Here is a 19,108-nt window from a genome sequence, read left to right on the forward strand (position 1 = left end):
ACGTAAGAAATTATTAAAGTCTTAAAGCTATTATTAACTTGAGGGAAGGTTAGGAAATGTTATTTGAAATGTTGTCTTCTTGAACCTAACTGGGATTTAGAAATTTCTAACTGGAAAAAGCTGGATATAGTATAATGAAAATAGTTGGTGGGATCTAGAAGAAAAATTGGAAATCATCAATGACCATGTAAAATTGTATACTGGATTTAATTAACATGTGGTAATTCTGAGCATATTATTGGTTATATACTTACTCCAGTCAGTTCAATCATTTCATTATATGTCATAAAAACTATCTTTAAAAATGTACAACATCTCTGTTTAATAGCTTAAATTTGAATTAAGAATTGTATCTGTTTGTGTTTTCTTGCTTTTCCTAATAGCCAGATACATTGAGCTTATGTCTTTACAAGCAGCTAAAATATTGCAAAACTACAGCACTGTAGTTTTTCATGGCAGTGACAGGGAAACATGGTTTTTCAGGGGTACAGATTGCTTTGGGGACCCAAGTGTAAAAATGCCCACATAGTGACTATAAGAAAACTGAACAAAATAGCATGCACACACTTAAATTCATGTACATGACATTTCCTGTCATATGCCAGAAAATAATATTTGATTGCTGGTCTTCATCTCATTGGACAAACGATGACAGTACATAGATAGAATCCCACAAATGGAACCTTGAATATTGTTTTCCATTTTCAAACACATTGACTGAGAGGAACTCTGTCACCCATGAAAAGTCACGCTGCAGCCAAGTCAACTGAGGTTTAGAGATTTTTAGATTGTCCAGGACCCCATAATTAGTGATGGAGCCAGACAGGAAAAGTGAGTTCTTTTAACTTCAAGTTCATAGCAATTTCAAAAGTTGTTTTATCAGGTCATTTTTTTCAGGTTAAAAAAAAGGAATCGATCAATCACACATCTTCCAAAAAGTAAGTCAAACTCTTACTTTTAAGCTATGGTTAACTGAATTAAGCTTCTTTTGATCTCTTCAGAAATAATCATATTGGACGTTCTAATGCATTTCAGCATTGAGTATAAAGTTTTGAGATTATTTAAGTTCAACAAAAACATGGTGAAAGAAATCCTCCTTTGCAATGGAGAAAGTTTCCCCAGTGAATAGGAAACTAAATAATACAGAGGTTAACAACAGAGGAAGCCTCAATGGATGGTGTTTAGAAACCAGCTATGGAGTCATATTAGTTATTACTTACTAGTTAAGTTGGCTTAGGGGAAATATTTAAATTTTCTGAACTTTAGCCTTGTTGGCAATGAAATAGGTATAAAACTATAGACAATACAATTATTGTTGTGAAGGTTAAAAAGGTAATGTGTTTAAAGATCTATTTAGCATAATGCCTGGTACACAGTAAGAACTTGTTAAAGAAATACTTTTTTTCCTTGATTTTGGGATTCATATTCTTTTAACATAAAGAAGATAACCTAATGTATAAAGTGCAGATTGTACCTAATAAAACCTTAAATATAATGTTAAGAGTTTAAAGCTTACTCAATAGTCATCCTGGCTACTGATTCAAGGGAATTGTAGCCAGCTGCTGTGAAGTTATCTTTGTATCTTTCCATCTTAATAGCTTGTAGCCATTCTCCAACTGAACAAAAGGTAGTGAAATCGGGAGTGTTTTGATCCAGAAGAGGGCTTATTGGCCTAGATAAAAATGAAACAGAAAAGCGAATATTATCAGGAACTACCAAAGAAAGAATGTCTTGACCCATGTAAAGTTAAGGTATAAAGAATAAAATTAGATGTTTTAACTGGTGTATATAATAAAAAAATACACCTATATGCTAATAAAAACCTAAAGCATCCAGGAGGCCAGTAACTACAAACTCCTAAATTTATATTCTATTTAGATGTGATGACCACCTGGTTTTGTCTTCCATATGTTTTTAAAAGTAGAGCCAACAATATTTGGAATCAGTAAATAATTGTTCATTTGCTTTTTCCAAAAGTAATTGGGAATAAATGATGCACATATGGCTGTGTTCTAATCTGTTCAGGCCACAAATGCTGCAGAGATATTGTGCATCTCCTTTGCTGATGGCATTCTTATGAATGCCGGGGGAGTTAAGTAAGGCACCTCCACAGGTATCAGTGTGAACCAGAGCATCAATCTTACCTGGCGTCTGAGGCTGAATAACTACTAATATGCATTACAATCAAGCAAGCCTAATGCAAAGGATGAATGGACTCTTTTTAATGAGTACACCTCTTTAATCATGTATTGAATTTCTCTCTTTTTTTTTTTTTCTTGAGACAGAGTATCGGTCTATCGCCCAAGCTGGAGTGCAGTGGTGTGATCTCAGCTCACTGCCACGTCTGCCTCCCGGGTTCAAGCGATTCTCCTGCCTCAGCCTCCTGAGTAGCTGGGATTATAGGCACCCGCCACCACGCCCAGCTCATTTTTGTATTTTTAGTAGAGACGGGCTTTCACTGTGTTGGCCAGCCTGGTCTCAAACTCCTGACCTCGTGATCCACCCGCCTCGGCCTCCCAAAGTGCTGGGATTACAAGCGTGAGTCACCGTGCCCAGCCTGAATTTCTTTTATAAACTTTAACATCATTGAATAATTTATTAAATGACTTGAAGCAAAACATTTAAGTAGGTACTATGAATATAACAAAAAACAAGAACAACAGTAATAAAAACCCATGTAATAATAAAAGTATTGGTCTGAAAATATGAACTACTATCATATCACAAAAATTCAGTTTATAAAGTTTTTTGATAAAAGCAGCTAGTAATACTTATAACTTTAAAAAATACAATAATAACTAATAGATTCTCTTTAAACACCAATGAAGGTAAGCTTAACTGGAAAGAAAAAATAAACTTCTGTAAATATAATCTATTTAATATGAATTTATACTTCAACACAAAAGTCAATTTGCGATTGTGGTGGCGTTGAGGAAATGAATGGTTTATGTGACTATTTTAATTTCTCCCAGATTCCATTCTCTTAGGCATTTCTTACCTACTACAAGTTCCCAGGGGAGTTTTCAGACTATTTGGGTTTCGAATCATTTTGTCAAGAATTCCAACTATCTGTTCAAATTTTGGCCTTTCAGCACGCTCCTTTTGCCAACAATCCAACATTAGCTGGTGAAGGCCAGCTGGGCAGTCCATGGGTGCTGGTAAACGATAACCTTCTTCTATTGCTTTTATAACCTAATAGCCAAAAAGACATTGCAAATTATAATAAAACAAATTTCTCGGTAGGCAAAATTATTTATCCAGATAAGAATGAGGCACAATGCTTCACAAAAGACTTACTTTTTTTGCCCAAATTTCCATGAATACTAAGCAAGTTATTAAGGAGTGCATAAAGTGGAGGATATGATGACATTTGCTAGTTAATTCAGCAATAGGGAGCAGCAATTAAGTTCATCCAGGGTGCAATAGATGGAAACGTTTTTAACATCATCCCAGAGGCTTTCAAAAGGGAACATGTTATGGAACTATCTTACTTGTATATAATTGTGAGTATACGTATGTGCCCATACATTTAATAATTCTGCAAGTTGTAAAAAGAATTTGAGTTACCCAGAATGAGCCAGAATGATTCACTTTTAAACAGGGTATCAAAATAATATGAATGTTATTACCAAGCACATGAGTCTTTTAAATAATATGAAGCTTATTGTTAGTGTTATAAGACAGTAGTGTGCTGGAGCGAGGTTGTACTGGTTTATGAGTGGCGACTGCATCCCTTCCTTACTCCAAGTTTCCTTACCTCACGCTGGCAGACTGAAATAAGCGTGGGGGAAGGGTTACAGCAGGAAATAGGGAAAGTCTACAAATCAGGGCTTTCCCAGTCAGAGAGCTGGTTTTTATTTTTAATTTTTATCAGCATACCACTGCCTATTTATGTCTAATAACAGCCTAAAAAACTGTTTATATGAAGCTTTGAGTATTAATGAAAAATAGGCCCCTATAAACATTTGTATGTGGCAATCAGAAAAATTATCATTCAGATTTGGGTTTTTCATTTATATGAAAGGCAAAAATAGATCTTAAAAATTTGAAAATGTTCCAAATCTGAGTGGCAAAGGGAAGAGAACAAGAAGACAAATAGCAGAAATAAGAAGGGCTTGGAGAACATTAAAATAGTATTTTAGGGGGGAGAACAAATCCTTTGACACTGACTGATATAATGGTAGAAATATAACAGAAAATGACCCTTTGAGGAAAAAAAAACTTTGAATTTTCAAACAAAATAAGGCCAAAAGTAGGCAAACAAAAAGCTGGCTTTAAGAAATGTTGCTGGCCTTAATATTTTTATGGGAACACATCCTTAAGATGCATGCCGACACTCAAAAATAGCACCTTAAAATATAAAAGGTTGTAGGATAGGATATAATGAGTACAGTACCTGGCATCAACAATGCTTGAAAAAAAAATTCTTTTGTATAAGGGGGAAAAAACGTCTACTTTTTTCTTTAAGGCAAATCTCTAATTAAGTTTAAAAAGTAAATAGATGGACTTAGTTATAGTCCATTACTTAGTTATAGTAAGTTATACGAATTTTGAAAATTCATATAAGTATAAAATTTAAGACCAAACACTCTCCTAATCGCTAGGTTGTATTTCTATCAGCTTATTAAACTCTTCATCTGAATTGTTCATAGGTACCTCCACTCTATATAATTAAAACTGAATTTACCACCTCTCTTCCCAATGTTTTACTATTTCAATTATTAGCACTTCCAGTCCCAGTCAGAAAGCTGCAAACTGTCCCAGATTCTTTCATTCTCTCTTTCTCTCTCTCTCTTTTTTTTTTAAAAAGAAGAAAACAGAGTCTTGCTCTGTCATCCAGGCTGGAGTGCAGTGGCACGATCACAGCTCACTGCAGCCTTGAATTGCAGGGCCCCACATCCTGATCTTCCTGCCTCACATCCTCTTATATACACAATTAGTCACTACTTTCTGATGATTTCTACTTCCCAAATATAATATATGCTCAAATACTAGAAAAAGTATTTTTCCATATTTATATCTACATTTATGTATCTCTCTCTATATATACATCTCCGTGAAGTGATGGAGTAATTATCTCATAGTTAAGTCCTTAGTTTCACACTGAGGTGTTTCTTTAAGTACTTTATTTTGAACAACAATTATGGAGAAAACACCTTGGTCTTAAGTGACCTTAATCAGTGTTGGTACTAAATGCAATGGAGGTCATATGACAGAACTGAAAAATGTCCTTTTATGATCCCATTATTACAAATGTTGCATATCACTGTAAACATTCCTCTAAAATATCACTTTTAAAAGCTATACATCAAACAAATACATACAAATGGTAACTCTGCAAAGATCACAAATATATAAGTATAGGAGAAATAATATTTTTCAAAAACCATTTTAAATGCTAAGAATTTCAAGTGGTTTTGCAAAACATTCCAGTAATAGCACTGTACTTGGATTCAAAAATGCTATGTTAAAAAATGTGAATAAAAGTAAAAGTAATTTACTTTTGGGAAATGAGTGGCTTTTTGTATATGGGGCTGCTTCTATTTAAACACGTGCAGTCTATTTCTGATTTGACATGACTGCATTCTAATGCTCATAACATTAATTCAGTCCTCATTATTTCCCACCACCTCCTAACCTACTTCCCTGCTTACAGCTTATCTTCAGGTGTTCTGAAAGGAACAATGTAAGTTGAGTGATCTTTCCTTTTTTCTTTCCCTCCAAGTAATGTTTTAAAATGTAAATCTAAATCTTATCATGCCCTCTTGACATAATACTTTTCAATAGCACTCCAAGCTTTCAAAAGAACACTTAAAATTATCGATTCTTTAGCTTTCAACACAATATATTCTTAAGTCTTTGTAGCACTGAACGTAGGACCTTTAAATGATTATTAAAAAAATGAGTTAATGAACCTCTGTAGTTGTTCTACTGCATTATGGAAATTTAATGATTCCTTTTGTTATTGCAGAGAAAAAACACTGATCTCACTTCAAAGTGAAACTCCTAGCTATATTCAAAGATATAGTGGTTTACACATTCATAAAGGATAGCAAGAAGATATAACATTTAAAATAAGAGATACTGGGACTTTAATAATCTCATTAATAGTCACATCCCTATGGACATGAACACTTAAGGTACTTGCTGGGAGCTCTTCCACCTTATACAGCAGTTTGGCATAATCCAAGATATACCCTTTGAAACAAAACCAGCCAATAGGAGCTAATTTAGAGAAAAACCGAACCTTGAGGTTCTGCAGTTTTCATTTATTAGCCTGGCAGTAAAACAATTTCCCTGTTAAAGATGCAATTAATAATCACTGTTAATATATATTAAATGCTTATTATATGATTGGCATGGTTTTAAACTTGAATTATCTTATTTGATTCTTACAAAAACCTTATTAGGTTTAAGTATCATTATTACACTGATTCAAGAGATAAAGAATGTGTGACACACAGGAAAAAAAGAGAGAGGGCCACTCAATATCAGGTAGCTGTTAGTAGAAAAGACAGAATTTGACGTAGGCTATCTGACAAGAGCCCTTGCTGTTAAGAATGGCTTTATTTTTCCAATTAAAAAATAGGTACATTCTTCAAATAGTTAGATATTCTTGGAAAAACAATGCACAGAGGTAAGATGGCTGACCCTCCACTTCTTAGAGGATTACGTAATTGGTTCACTGAATTCATCTGACACATATTCTTGTGAAATTACTAGAAACTCCTTGTATTTGCCTTAGTATTTCTAATAAAATTCATTCATAACCAATTCTATATCTAAGTAGTTCCCAGACGAACCAGAAGTTATTTGGGTAAATGTAACTTTAAAAAAGATCTCTGGGACACAACAAGGACCACTTCTTTGGCAAATGCTGTAAAGCAATACTTAGAAATAAAAACAAAAGTTACTTACTGAGAAGTGTTTCCATATTATTACAGTATGACCATTGTAAAAGGAACACAATAAGACCCCATTAATGAGCCTGTAATAACTCAAAATGGCATATGACATGATTGGCTTCTGTCCTCTGCTCAATATTCATTTTCTATTTCATTAACCTCACAGTAACATGACCCACATTTTATGCAATTAAATATGTTGGACTTCACTTATGAGATTATGGCAAAGTTTTACATAAAACAACATCATAATTTTGCTTCTATCTTAACATGAAAAAATAATAAAGTCATAAATCAGTGGTGACTTTTAGAATGAAAAATTAGGTATCACAATTTAGCTGAGAATACATTTACTTATGAGTATATTATATTTTCAAAGCTCTTAAATGACTTTTCATATATGGCTTTAAGAAATTATCTTTATGTCTCATATCTTTATAAAAGCTTAAATTTTTTAACATCCTAATATCTACCAACTAGGAAAATTAACAATTTACTGGCCTAGCTTTATATAAGAGAAAAATACTTTCTTACATTCTTTTCTAAAAATACTTTTTAGTTATGTTAAGTATTAAGATAATTAATTTTCTATATAGATTTTATTCTTTTTATGCTAGTAGTATTTTTTCTTATATTACAATACATTAAAATACGAATGTAAGAAAAATACTAGGAAAAATAAAATCTATATATTAAAAAACTTCAAAATTTCATAATTTGAGGGTAAAAATTTGATTTGGATGAATCAAGATATAAATTCAAAGAAAAGATAGCTGCTGTGAAAACCAAAATGATATTTTCAATTTCCACAATAGTTCTTACATTTGACATTTACATACATGAAGATTTTTCTTTGAAAAGTCGTTAATGGAAAGAGCTAAATGTCTGCAGATTTTTTAGAAGAATAAAAGTTGGAAATTTATTTGGAAAGCTTCACCTCTCGGTTTTAATTGCAAGTAACTGAATCTGACTGTTTCCAATGCAGTTAAAACTTAAGAAAATAATAGACACATGAAAATACAAATGAGTGCCCATTCAAGGGTTAACTAAGGGATAATCTATTTGAGTATGAGTCTGGTCATGTATACATATATTAGTTTTCCCTAGGTTTTTCTTGTTCATTGCCTTGTCCAGAGTTACACACACTGTCCAGATAGTCCAGAACTTTCTCACTCATTAGCTTCTACATCACCCTTTTGTGTCTCTTCAGGTTACAAAAACCTCACCTTATCCAGCATTCAGCCTGGAACTGTGTGGACTTGCTTAGAAATGTAACCATCACTGCACATCTTGTTTTCTTGTGTCTTGTAAAAAATCTTTTAAAATCTGAGGCATTTAAAATGTGAGGGCTTTCTTAAATCCCTGACAAATTCCTAGCAACTAAATTTTAATAATGTAAAGTGAATCGGTTCACTTAATAAATCCATCTAGGCTAATTAAAAAACAATGAATACATCCGAAAATCTGACGAAGGCAACCTTCCCAGAAAAAAAATAATATATTCACACATACACAGCAGTTTCCACATGTATCAGGGGTTCACAGATCTAAGTCTCTCCATGAACTCCTACCACAGCTTCCTAGTAAAAAACTTTTATCTAGAAAATTTTATCCCAGAATGGAAATCATTTTCCTAAATTATCCAATTTTTCTCCATTTGCATATTGAAAATTAAACATATAATTGTTCAAATAATACTCTACTGACATAATTATAAAATAATGACTATTATGTAATAAGAGGAATATGAATATCAATTTCACTGTACAAACTGACCTATCTAGGTAATCGCTCACTGCTAAACAAACCTGTGTCCAAATTTATTAACTATTTTAGACTTTCTAACTAAAAACATAAAAGAATGTGCCAAATAATTTAGGTTAGAACTAAACTGCACAATAGATATAATTATGTCATTTCACTAATAAAATATTTATTAATCCTTCATATATTAAGGCTATATTCATGATGTTCATTTTTAAGAAAAACAAAAAACAATACTTAACACATTTTAAAATTTAAAATTGGAAATATTAATTTGTTTCTTCTTAACCATTTTCATTATTTGTTTTTGGAAGTTAAGTGAACTCTGAATTTGTCAGTCCTATCAGTCCCTTTATGTTTGAATCCAGTACAGAAGGAAGGTGTCAAAAGAAATGAAACTCCACTGAGTGTCTAGGGAATGTAAATATTTCTCTTTCTCTGCCCTAAGGATTTGTTTGTCCACATTTTGACAGTCCATGAAATCTTTGACACTGAGACCTGTCAAATATTAACAACTTTGCCTCTGCCAAACAGACTCGTCATTTAGACTTTCATCTTTGAAAAACAAAACAACAACAAAAAACTAAAAGCAAATGAAAAAGTTTTATGTCATCTTCCAGTTCAAAATATCAACAGATTTAACTGATTCATAACCATCCTCTTTTCAGACTGGGAACTTCTCAGTTAATGCAAAAGTTTGTAGGGAAAGTATCAAAAATAACCTCACCAACAACATATAAAACAGTCTAAATGTTAGTTGTCTAAAAATAACTACTGTAAATTTTAAGACCCATAGCAACTTGATATGGGCAATTCTAAAGTTCAAATCAAAGTTATTGATTTAATATAACAATTTGCATGATCTCTTTAAAAAAATAACTCAAATGTAACTGTAGTAGCCAGCTTCTGTTGCTATTTATGTTTATAATACCTCAAGCTTTACTCCAAACCAGTTTGCTAGTCACATCCTTGTTCTAAATGGAGATGTCGATTTTCCTTAAGCATTACTTATTTTTTTACTTCATACTCCAAGAATTTGGATTAGTATAATTTCCAGACTCCTTCAAAAACTCCTTCATCAATCTGTCCAAACCTACATCTTCATTTCTAATTACCACAAGTGTACTGCATCTCTGTTATAGAAAAGGGAGTCCATTTGATTGGTCTTCATACACCTCTAAACCTTAACCTCTCAACTTTCCAGTGTGCTTCCTTAGAGAATGGCTCATCAGCTCTGAACCAAGGTATCCTCCAGATTTCTAGTACAATCCTGGATATCGTGCTACATTTCATACTGGCTCTACATCTATCTAAATTTCACTCATATTTCAATAGGTTGAACTATAAGTGCTCTTGGCCTACAAAGTGGCCATTTTATCAAACTCAACCTAATAAAGGCAACTTTTTTTTTGCACTTTTGCTATATTGTTGAATAAATGGTCTCTTGGTGTGAGATGTGTACCCTCACATGGACTACCATCAGTTTCTTTTCTCAACGGATAACAGTATGCTTTATGTTCTAGCATATTCTCATGGCAGCAGGGGATGTACATTTAATAAATATACTTTCAAAAAGAATTTCCAAGGATATTCTTATTGATTACATTCTAAAATATCACTATGAAACATTTACTAATAGTGATCATAAAATCTAGATTGTCTCATGAAACTAAAACTTAGTTACACCGATCAACAGTAGATAATTTAAATGAATTTTCTTAGAACACTAAAAGAAAAAGATAAGCTTCAAAGACAAAACAAAGCACAACCAAACTTCCTTCCCTCCTCTTCACAGATGATTCTTTTACTCATGTGATGCTCCCACTCAAGCTGTGCAAGTGTGGAAACATTATCTTTATTAAGGAAGAAATATCATTAGTAAGCTTCTATTTTGTGTCCATTGAATTTATATTATAAAAAGAGAAAGACATTATTCAAAATGAAAGCCAAAATAATAAAATTAGTAGAGCCACTAATTTATGGTAATTAGTGTGGTAGTAATTGTGGAAAACTGTATTTTTATAATTATTTAAAAGTGTGTTCTTAATGAGCCTTTACCTACATGTTCCAGTAATAGTGGCTATTAATGTATTCAATCCTTTTTGTTTAAATGAATGTAACACCTACATCTTGATTTGACATGTCCCAATAAGGTCTTTCTCCATAAGACATAACTTCCCACATGACTATTCCATAGCTCCATACATCACTGGCTGATGTGAATTTCCGGTACTGGATGGCTTCGGGTGCTGTCCACCTTACTGGAATTTTTCCACCCTATTATAAAAAGAAATGAGCATTTAAAATATGTATAATAACTTATCTATTATTTATGGCAATACCATAAATACATATGTGCATTTTTGTTTGGTAGTTCAGCAGCATCAGGTCTACCCATCTTGAATCTCTATGTGTATTTAAAGTTCTTAATCTGATTTTTAGAATCCCATTACAAATTTCATCATTTCAAGTTTACATGGCAACTCAACTGATGGAGCTTTGTGTGGTGTTAGGGCAAGAGTATATTGAACAAACAATGAGAAGCTGGGCGCTGCGGCTCACACCTGTAATCCCAGCACTTTGGAAGACTGAAGTGGGTGGATCACCTGAGGCCAGGAGTTGGAGACGAGCCTGGCAAACAAGGTGAAATCCCGTCTCTACTAAAAATACAAGAAAATTATCTATGCGTGGTGGTGGGCGCCTGTTATCCTAGCTACTCAGAAGGCTGAGGCAAGAGCATTGCTTGAACCCCAGAGGTGGAGGCTGCAGTGAGCCAAGACTGTGTCATTGCACTCCAGCCTGGACAACAACAGTCACAACAAAGACAAACTAGGCAAAGCTACTATGAAAATGAAATAAAATATGGATAATTTAAATAAACTCTCACATATTTTCTTTTTTTCTAATCTTACAAAAGTTATAAGGATTAGCATAGTTAATATTCTTTTAAATCTTTACTTAAAATGTGATTATAGTTTTCTACAAATATGAGTGCTAGTAACTAGATGTTTTTGTATGTAACTATATTCTATGACTCTCTCAATATAAGGTAGTCATGTTATCAACAATTTCCTTCTTAGCTTATATATACACTGTACAAACAATGATTCTTCCAGAAAAACAAAAAACAAAAAAAAGCAACCTCAAAATACTTAGCTCAATTTGCTTCATTTTTCCTGTTTAGTTTACATTACTAGGTCCTGCTTTCGTGGTAGAAAAATCTTAAGAATATGAAAAAGTGCAGTAAATGACTTTTTCTTACAGTAGTTGTATAGACAGCTTCTGGATCATCCTCTATAACTCGGGACAGGCCAAAATCTGACACTTTACAAACAAGATTGCTGTTGACAAGAATATTGCGAGCTGCAAGGTCCCTGTGAACATATCCCATATCAGCCAAATATCTCATTCCAGCAGCAATTCCTCTCAGCATTCCTACTAACTGAATGACTGTAAATTGCCCATCATGTTTCTGCAGGAAGACAAAAATAAAAGCCCAGTTAATTGCATACTTTAAAAGGTACAAAAATCACCATGAAAAATATCTGCATGCTAGTAATTTGCTATTGTATAACAGGAATTGTTAATTAATTTTTTATATAATATGGATACCTGTGGAAAAAAACATAACATGCTCATTTAGCTGATAGCCAAATAATTTTGGTAATCATTTAGTTATTTATATTAATTTGATATTTTAATATGAACTAACAGTTTGAGATTGCACAAGTCTAAAAGTATATGCTAATTTTTAAGTTTGGAAATAGAATATCTAAAAAATTACCCCAATTAGCTAAGTGTTTTCCCCACATGCCAAAAAGTCTAAATAACATAAAAGTATATAAAGAAATTAGTATACATATAATAAGGTTTATTTTCCTCTAAATGGTAAAAATGAGAAAGGGGGAAATATTTGAGTCAAAATGAAGAGAAACTAAAATGTAGAAAGTGATTGTAGTGGCTGACTTGGTTTTCATTTAATTTTTTCTTAGTTATGCTACTGATAGGAGCGTTACTTGTAACAAGGATTCTCTAGGACAGATGTACTAGCAAATGGGATTGAGAACTGTTTGCAACCAGACCGGCCACTTCTAACCTATTTTAACCAAAAAATTACTCCAGCTGAATATAAATATGCTGGATGAAGTATGCTAGTCTGAGTTGATGAATTTTCTAATTGATTCTTATATCATGATGATGCAGCAATAAAAGTTTCTCTAAATCCTATGACTGTTTATACATCTGAGTTAAATATGATTCTAGATCATACTAAATAACTTTACATGTTCTCTTTTTCTTTAGATTTTTTTTTCTTTGCCATTTGGTAAAACGGTCACATGTTAATATTCTTAGTTAAAAAGCCTTTGAGAGTAAAAATATCTATGTTTATATATTTTGGATTCATATGTCATTTACAGATAAATCACACATCATTAATTTGAAAAATAATGTTAATAATCATATATTTTATGCTTGGTGTTCACCTAACAATAAAATAGAAATGGTTCTACACAGCAGAGTTGTGATCAAAGTGTCAACACAGAACGGTTATCTCACCTTTTAGTCTTTTCCATATTATCTCTATATTTCATTTACAATTGTACATGCTATTTTATAACATGAATTCAAATTACAGGGCTTCAGGCATCCTCTATATCTCAGGTAATAATATTAACGGAAATAACTTTGTGACCACATTGTATCACTTAAATGCTCAAACTATTCTAGTTTAATCTAGTCTTGAACTCTGATTATTAATCTGATTTTCAAAGACAATTTTCTAACCTCTTACTATTTTACAAGGTTCTCATTTTACATCGCAAAAAAGGTTCATAAAATTATATTGGTAGCAAGCATAGTATATTTAGAGTAAGTGGATCACTTTGGTACTTACCCTGAGAAATGCATCTAGGGCTCCATTTTCCATGAACTCTATTACAATCATGACTGGTTTCCCTAAAATTAAAAAAAAAAAAAAAGTTTCAGAAGTTGTAACCTGAACTGCAGGGTTATTTCCTTTCTCATCCCCCAGTAAAACACATGGTGCTCTTTTGAAAGAGTGAGTGTGTGAAGTATGAGTGTTTCTTTTAGTGTTGCTGCTAAGCTCAAAAAGTCATTATATGTCTGCTTGGAACATGATCATGATACATAAAATTAAAACATATAAATAAAAGTCATGGTGTTCTTCTGACTCCTGCTTTGTGAGTAAAACTCAGAGAAAATTATACTTTATGTAAAACGTAAAGACTATATTGTATAATTATTATGTCTCTTGAAGAGAAATAAAAATATTTATCAGTCATTCCATCTATCAGTTATTCTTCAACTTTAATCTTACATTCATTTTTTTTCTGCTTTTTTTTCCCCTTGAGGTGATAACATAAAGGAAGAATTTTTTGATTAGTTACATACCAAGAAAACTCATTCATTTAGACTATGCAACATATTTCATAATTTGTTTTATTGTGTACATAATAATACTAATTTCTGACACTCGGTTTGTTTTATAAAATAAAGATATAACCAATATCTACCTCTTGTAACAACCCCTTCCAAATGGACAACATTTGGGTGATCAAACTGCCCCATGATGCTTGCTTCACATAAAAAGTCTCTCCTTTGTTTTTCTGTGTAACCAACTTTCAGGGTTTTTATGGCTACTGCAACGTCTCTTTTCCCTGGAAGTTTCAAACGGCCACTGCAGACTTCACCAAATTCTCCTGAAGTAACAGAACAAGCAGGCATATTTTATTTTCTAAATATTGTACTTTTCTTTGAAGAGCAAATGCATTTAATTATTTTTCTTTAACTTATAGTAAATTATTTTAAAGCATTTTAAAATATTTTCAAAAATACTTGATAAAGCCCTGTAAGTTACATAGAATACATTCCCATATATAGGGGAGTCTATTTCCTAGACACAAAAGTTGTTTATGAAAATAATGGCATAAATGAAATTAAAACTTGAAGATACAGTTCAGAGCTCCTTCATAGAAGTTACGCTTTCCTAAACTGTCTTGTTAAACAGGCTACTATTTTTCAATTGAATTAACCAACACTCAGGGTTAACATTCAGATTTGAATTATGCTATTATACATTTAAAATTATTTTTTATATATGGCATTAGTATATAACCTAGACTACCGACTAAAGCATGAGGACACAGCAAATTCTAAACATTGCTATTCCTTTTGAGAAGAAAATATTTATTAAACATTTAAAATCTGGAATTTATATGCACTATGTCTACTGGATTTAAAGGAATTAGAATCAGAACTGTATATTATAAAAATACATACAAATAGAAAATATTCCCTTTAAATAATTCATACACATTAATTTTCTACATGAATTTAAATTACAATGGCTAATATCTACAAATACAAGAAAAAAGATAAAAATGAAAGTTTTGTAAGAAGACAGTAAATCAAGTAAAAGGAAATGCGCAGCAAAATTCTGGAAATTTCTGACCTTTTAAAAATACAAATTCATTTCTTAAATGACAGGCCAGAGCTATTATAAAGTAGCTTGTAATAGAACAATATCTTAAAAATCCAACAGGAAACAAAAATATATGGATTCTTCGTGCCACATGCTAGTTTTTCACATTTTTTCGTAAGATTTCATAAACAAGTACAGCCTCACTGCTTCCAACAGTTCAGGTAAATGCAAAAGTTCTATACTTGAGGGATAATTATTTGCCTGTCATTATGATGTATGACTTTCGATCTTGGCTAAATGGAACAGCTGAACAAGGAAGCTACAATAGCCTTACCTGCACCAATCACACGCTCAATTTTAATACAGGAGGCATCTAGCTCCTTGGCGAATTGATGGACAGCTCTATTTGGGTCCTCATAGGTTTCAGGGTCAATGTAGGTTTTGGTGCCTGGAAATTTAACTGTAATGATGTAAGAAAGCATGACTGTGATGAAGCAAAGCCCTTATTGTGCAGTCAGCCCAGGAATTTCATTATGCAGAGTGCTCCTTGGAACAGTGAACTTGCTTCCACATCACCTGATTCACAGCAGTTTTAACAGACTACTTCAGTCTGCTGGCGTATAGGTATTATCTGCAAGCTTCTATAGGTAACATAGGATCCAGCTCATAGGTTGCTAACTGAATTGCTTTTCCAGTAAATCAACAAAAGACATTCACCAAAATTTCTGACATGCCTATCAGACGGGAGGTTTAATTAAATTCACTGCTATCATGGCATAGTTCAAGCCATATTGAGGTTTGTCATGGACTTGGAAACACATTTGTAAAACTACCAGTCAGTCAATCAATCAAATTAATACACTGGGAAAAGAAGACATTTCATTTACAGGTAGCCTACTACACTGACAGCAATATTAAAAACATTTAGACATCTTACTTATTCTTTTGATTTATTTTTTTAAAGACCAACCACCGTTGACATATACATAAAATTAATACAAGATGTGAGGGACTTCTATCACAGAATCAAAGAGATATCTTCTAAAGACAGTTTCATCTTCACCTTCAAGGGCAATAGAGGCCAGATATACAAAGTGCAGAGTAAAGTAGAAAATTTACAATATTCCTGGGATCTGTTAACCAAGTATGACAGCGATTTGAAAGAGGAATGGTTTATATGAACTTTCAATTATAAGGCTCTGGAAGATCTTAACTGCTGAGGAGGTAGCCAATATGCCTCACAAAAGGTAGTCAAAATGCAAACAACATAGAATAATCTTAAAAGTTAAAATCTTCTTAAAATGCACCCAGAAGCATGCAGGTAACAGATAATACTATGTCAACTTTAAATAAAATTCAATTACAATAATGTATTCCAAATCTATTTGGTAAAAGACAAAGATAAGATAGATAGGCATATATTTGGTTATATTAATGCAATAAAAATTACACTATATCCTCAAAAAAACTTTATTGTTTTAACAAAGCCACTGAACAATCTTTTCATCAAATCTTACTATTTGGAGAACAATATACTTCTTTATATATTACACTGCAGCCTAACTGTGCTTATGTCATCACATTAAAATTATATTTTAAAAATAAACACATAACAAAAAGAAGCAAAATGTATAAAGGAAAATGGGATTTAAAAATCTTGATTTATTCTGCTGTAGTTGATTGTTTATCCAAAATTGATTGTCTTAAACAATTATTGTTGCAGTTTATAAAACTGACAGATGCTCATTTGTTACTAAAGCTGAACATGAAAAAAAAAAAAAAACAACACGAGAAGAAAAGAGAGAGGGGATAGAAGGAGAAAAGAGAGAAGAGGAGTATAGGGAAAGGGGGAAGAGAAAAAGAGAGAAGGGAAGAAAACAATAGGTTAACCTCCTAGATTGGCAGGCAGATGGAGAATGAGCCATCTTCTCCCTTTTTATTCTCTCTTTCTTTAATATTTTTAAAATTTTGTTTTGATAAGGGAGCTAGATTGGAGGTAACCTTCCGCATCTCAAACGGTCTCTGACGGTTCTTTATTCAAGCTGTCATAAAACATTTTGACAGGCCAGAGCTATTTTGGCATAAAAACATGAAATACTGCCCAGCTTGGATTTGAAGACATTGTTAGAAGAAATGGTAGGAGGAAACAAAATGTAAATTTGAATTGCTTCACTAAATTCCTCCATTGTGTTTATATCTTTAAATGTAGCACTTGGGGGCATGGAGAGTTGAGGGTGCCTGATACAAATGACTGGACATTCTATTAAATTCAGTGCTCTAAAAGCTAGTTAAATGGTTGCTTTCAAGTTTCTGTAAAAATTCAATCTGGTGTTTTAGCACTTGGGAAAATTGTTCATGAACTAAATAGAGGAATAAAAAGACACCAACTTGTAAACAACTGGTTACCACAGTATTATACTTTGTATATTAAGTAATCATAAAATCAAATAAAATACCTTGTTTTAATCAAACAAGAAGAAAACATATCCTTGGAAAAAGGGTGATTCAAAATATTAAGAGTTCACCAGGATAGGATATGGTAAATGCACTTTTTTTCATTATTCATTTAAGAAATGAATGTTTTAAAATAAGGAAAATATTGACATTATTTCTGAATATTCTGGTTTATCCCAACTTGAGTATGAACTTTTGTATTTTAAAATATTATTTCGACTTCTCATGAAAGTTAAACATCTTAAAACCACCATTGCTAGTTTTCTCTAAAGGTTAAAACTTTATATACAGCAAGCTTATCTTGTATATATTAGCAAGTAAGGCATGCAATTATATATTTTCTAATTACAAACTGGATGTGAAATGTGAAGAAAGTGAATGGCATAAACACATTAAAACTTATAAGGCTATACAAAAAATTTTGGATAAGTCATGTTTCAACTGACCTTCTGCATTAACCTGCAAGTTAAAAGCAAATAAACTGGTATATGTGATCATTTGGGGATATTTCAAATATGCTCAACAAATAGTGACATACTGATTATGGTAATATTAAATAATTGTGCCATTAAATTATTCACATATGGGCAGGACCAGGGATTCCCGGAACTACAGTCTTATGTTACTCTTCTATATACATTCTACACTAGAAATAAAATTTAGAAATTCAAGTTTTGATCTGCTCCTTCCTGTCTGGGGAAGTGTTAAAAATATTCTCCCATGTCATTAAATAGAAACAAAAAAAAGGTAACCTCCACTTTTTTCTCTATTTCCTCTAGCTATAAACTACCTATGGTGCTCTCTTCACTGAGGCTTGTCACAGGAAAATTAATGCCAGATTAGCAAAAGGAAGTTCTGACATTGGGGGCATATCAAATAATCCCAAGTGGGGTATAGAAACACACATATTCAGTCATAATCAGGGGTATATTTAAGTTTTTTGAGGCTTAACCCATATACAATTTGGGATACTGTCTTTAGGGGAAATAATACATGATTATATACACAAATTTGCTACAGCACTCCCACGGCCTAAAAAAGGCCTGTGAAAGTAAGAGGCCTTGAATATTAAACTTTATAATAAAGCCACTTCTGGGCATACCTTTAATTTCCATTTGTAGTAAACCGTACTACCCCACATGCCCTTCCTACCATCAGTGGTTGAGATTCAAGATAATTTCTTATTCAATTTGGATTTGTGTTACGTAAAACCACTTCTATTTTGAAAACTGAAGGTAACTGTTGGTTCAAAAATGTAAACACATTGAGAAAATTTAGGAATGATAAGAGCATTTACAATTTGTGTATTTAAACCACACATTGTCATTTGAGCTTTTTTTTTTTTTTTTTTTTACAAAAAAAAGAATCACAAAGAAAATCTAAAATATATTAGAAATTCTTGATGGAGGCTTTGCTATTCTTATGACTTTACGATGGGTATAGGACAGCATCTTCACAGATACTGACATAAGAATCTAATAAATAACACAAAAGATACAATTCTTATGTCATGGGAAATTTATCTACACATGAGAACATTTGC

At 32.4% G+C, this 19,108-nt stretch overlaps 1 protein-coding gene across 4 annotated transcripts in view; it reads right to left on the minus strand.

Annotated features, from left to right (window-relative positions):
• Nucleotides 1-19,108, minus strand: part of EPHA7 (EPH receptor A7) — a 179,652-nt gene that overhangs the window by 3,775 nt on the left and 156,769 nt on the right. For 2 of the 4 annotated variants that reach the window (XM_009205682.4, XM_009205684.3), the window contains exons 10-16: nucleotides 15,446-15,571; nucleotides 14,204-14,389; nucleotides 13,564-13,625; nucleotides 11,932-12,141; nucleotides 10,797-10,946; nucleotides 2,999-3,192; nucleotides 1,517-1,672 (exon numbers count right to left, since the gene is read on the minus strand). In XM_009205682.4, the coding sequence (XP_009203946.2) occupies nucleotides 1,517-1,672; nucleotides 2,999-3,192; nucleotides 10,797-10,946; nucleotides 11,932-12,141; nucleotides 13,564-13,625; nucleotides 14,204-14,389; nucleotides 15,446-15,571 (1,084 nt within the window). Of the gene's footprint in view, nucleotides 1-1,516; nucleotides 1,673-2,998; nucleotides 3,193-10,796; nucleotides 10,947-11,931; nucleotides 12,142-13,563; nucleotides 13,626-14,203; nucleotides 14,390-15,445; nucleotides 15,572-16,044; nucleotides 16,871-19,108 lie in introns of those variants that run through there. The other 2 variants (XM_009205683.4, XM_017958120.2) reach the window with 2 other exon arrangements.

This window comes from Papio anubis, chromosome 6, assembly GCF_008728515.1.
Source record: "Papio anubis isolate 15944 chromosome 6, Panubis1.0, whole genome shotgun sequence".
Classification (NCBI taxonomy): domain Eukaryota; kingdom Metazoa; phylum Chordata; class Mammalia; order Primates; family Cercopithecidae; genus Papio; species Papio anubis.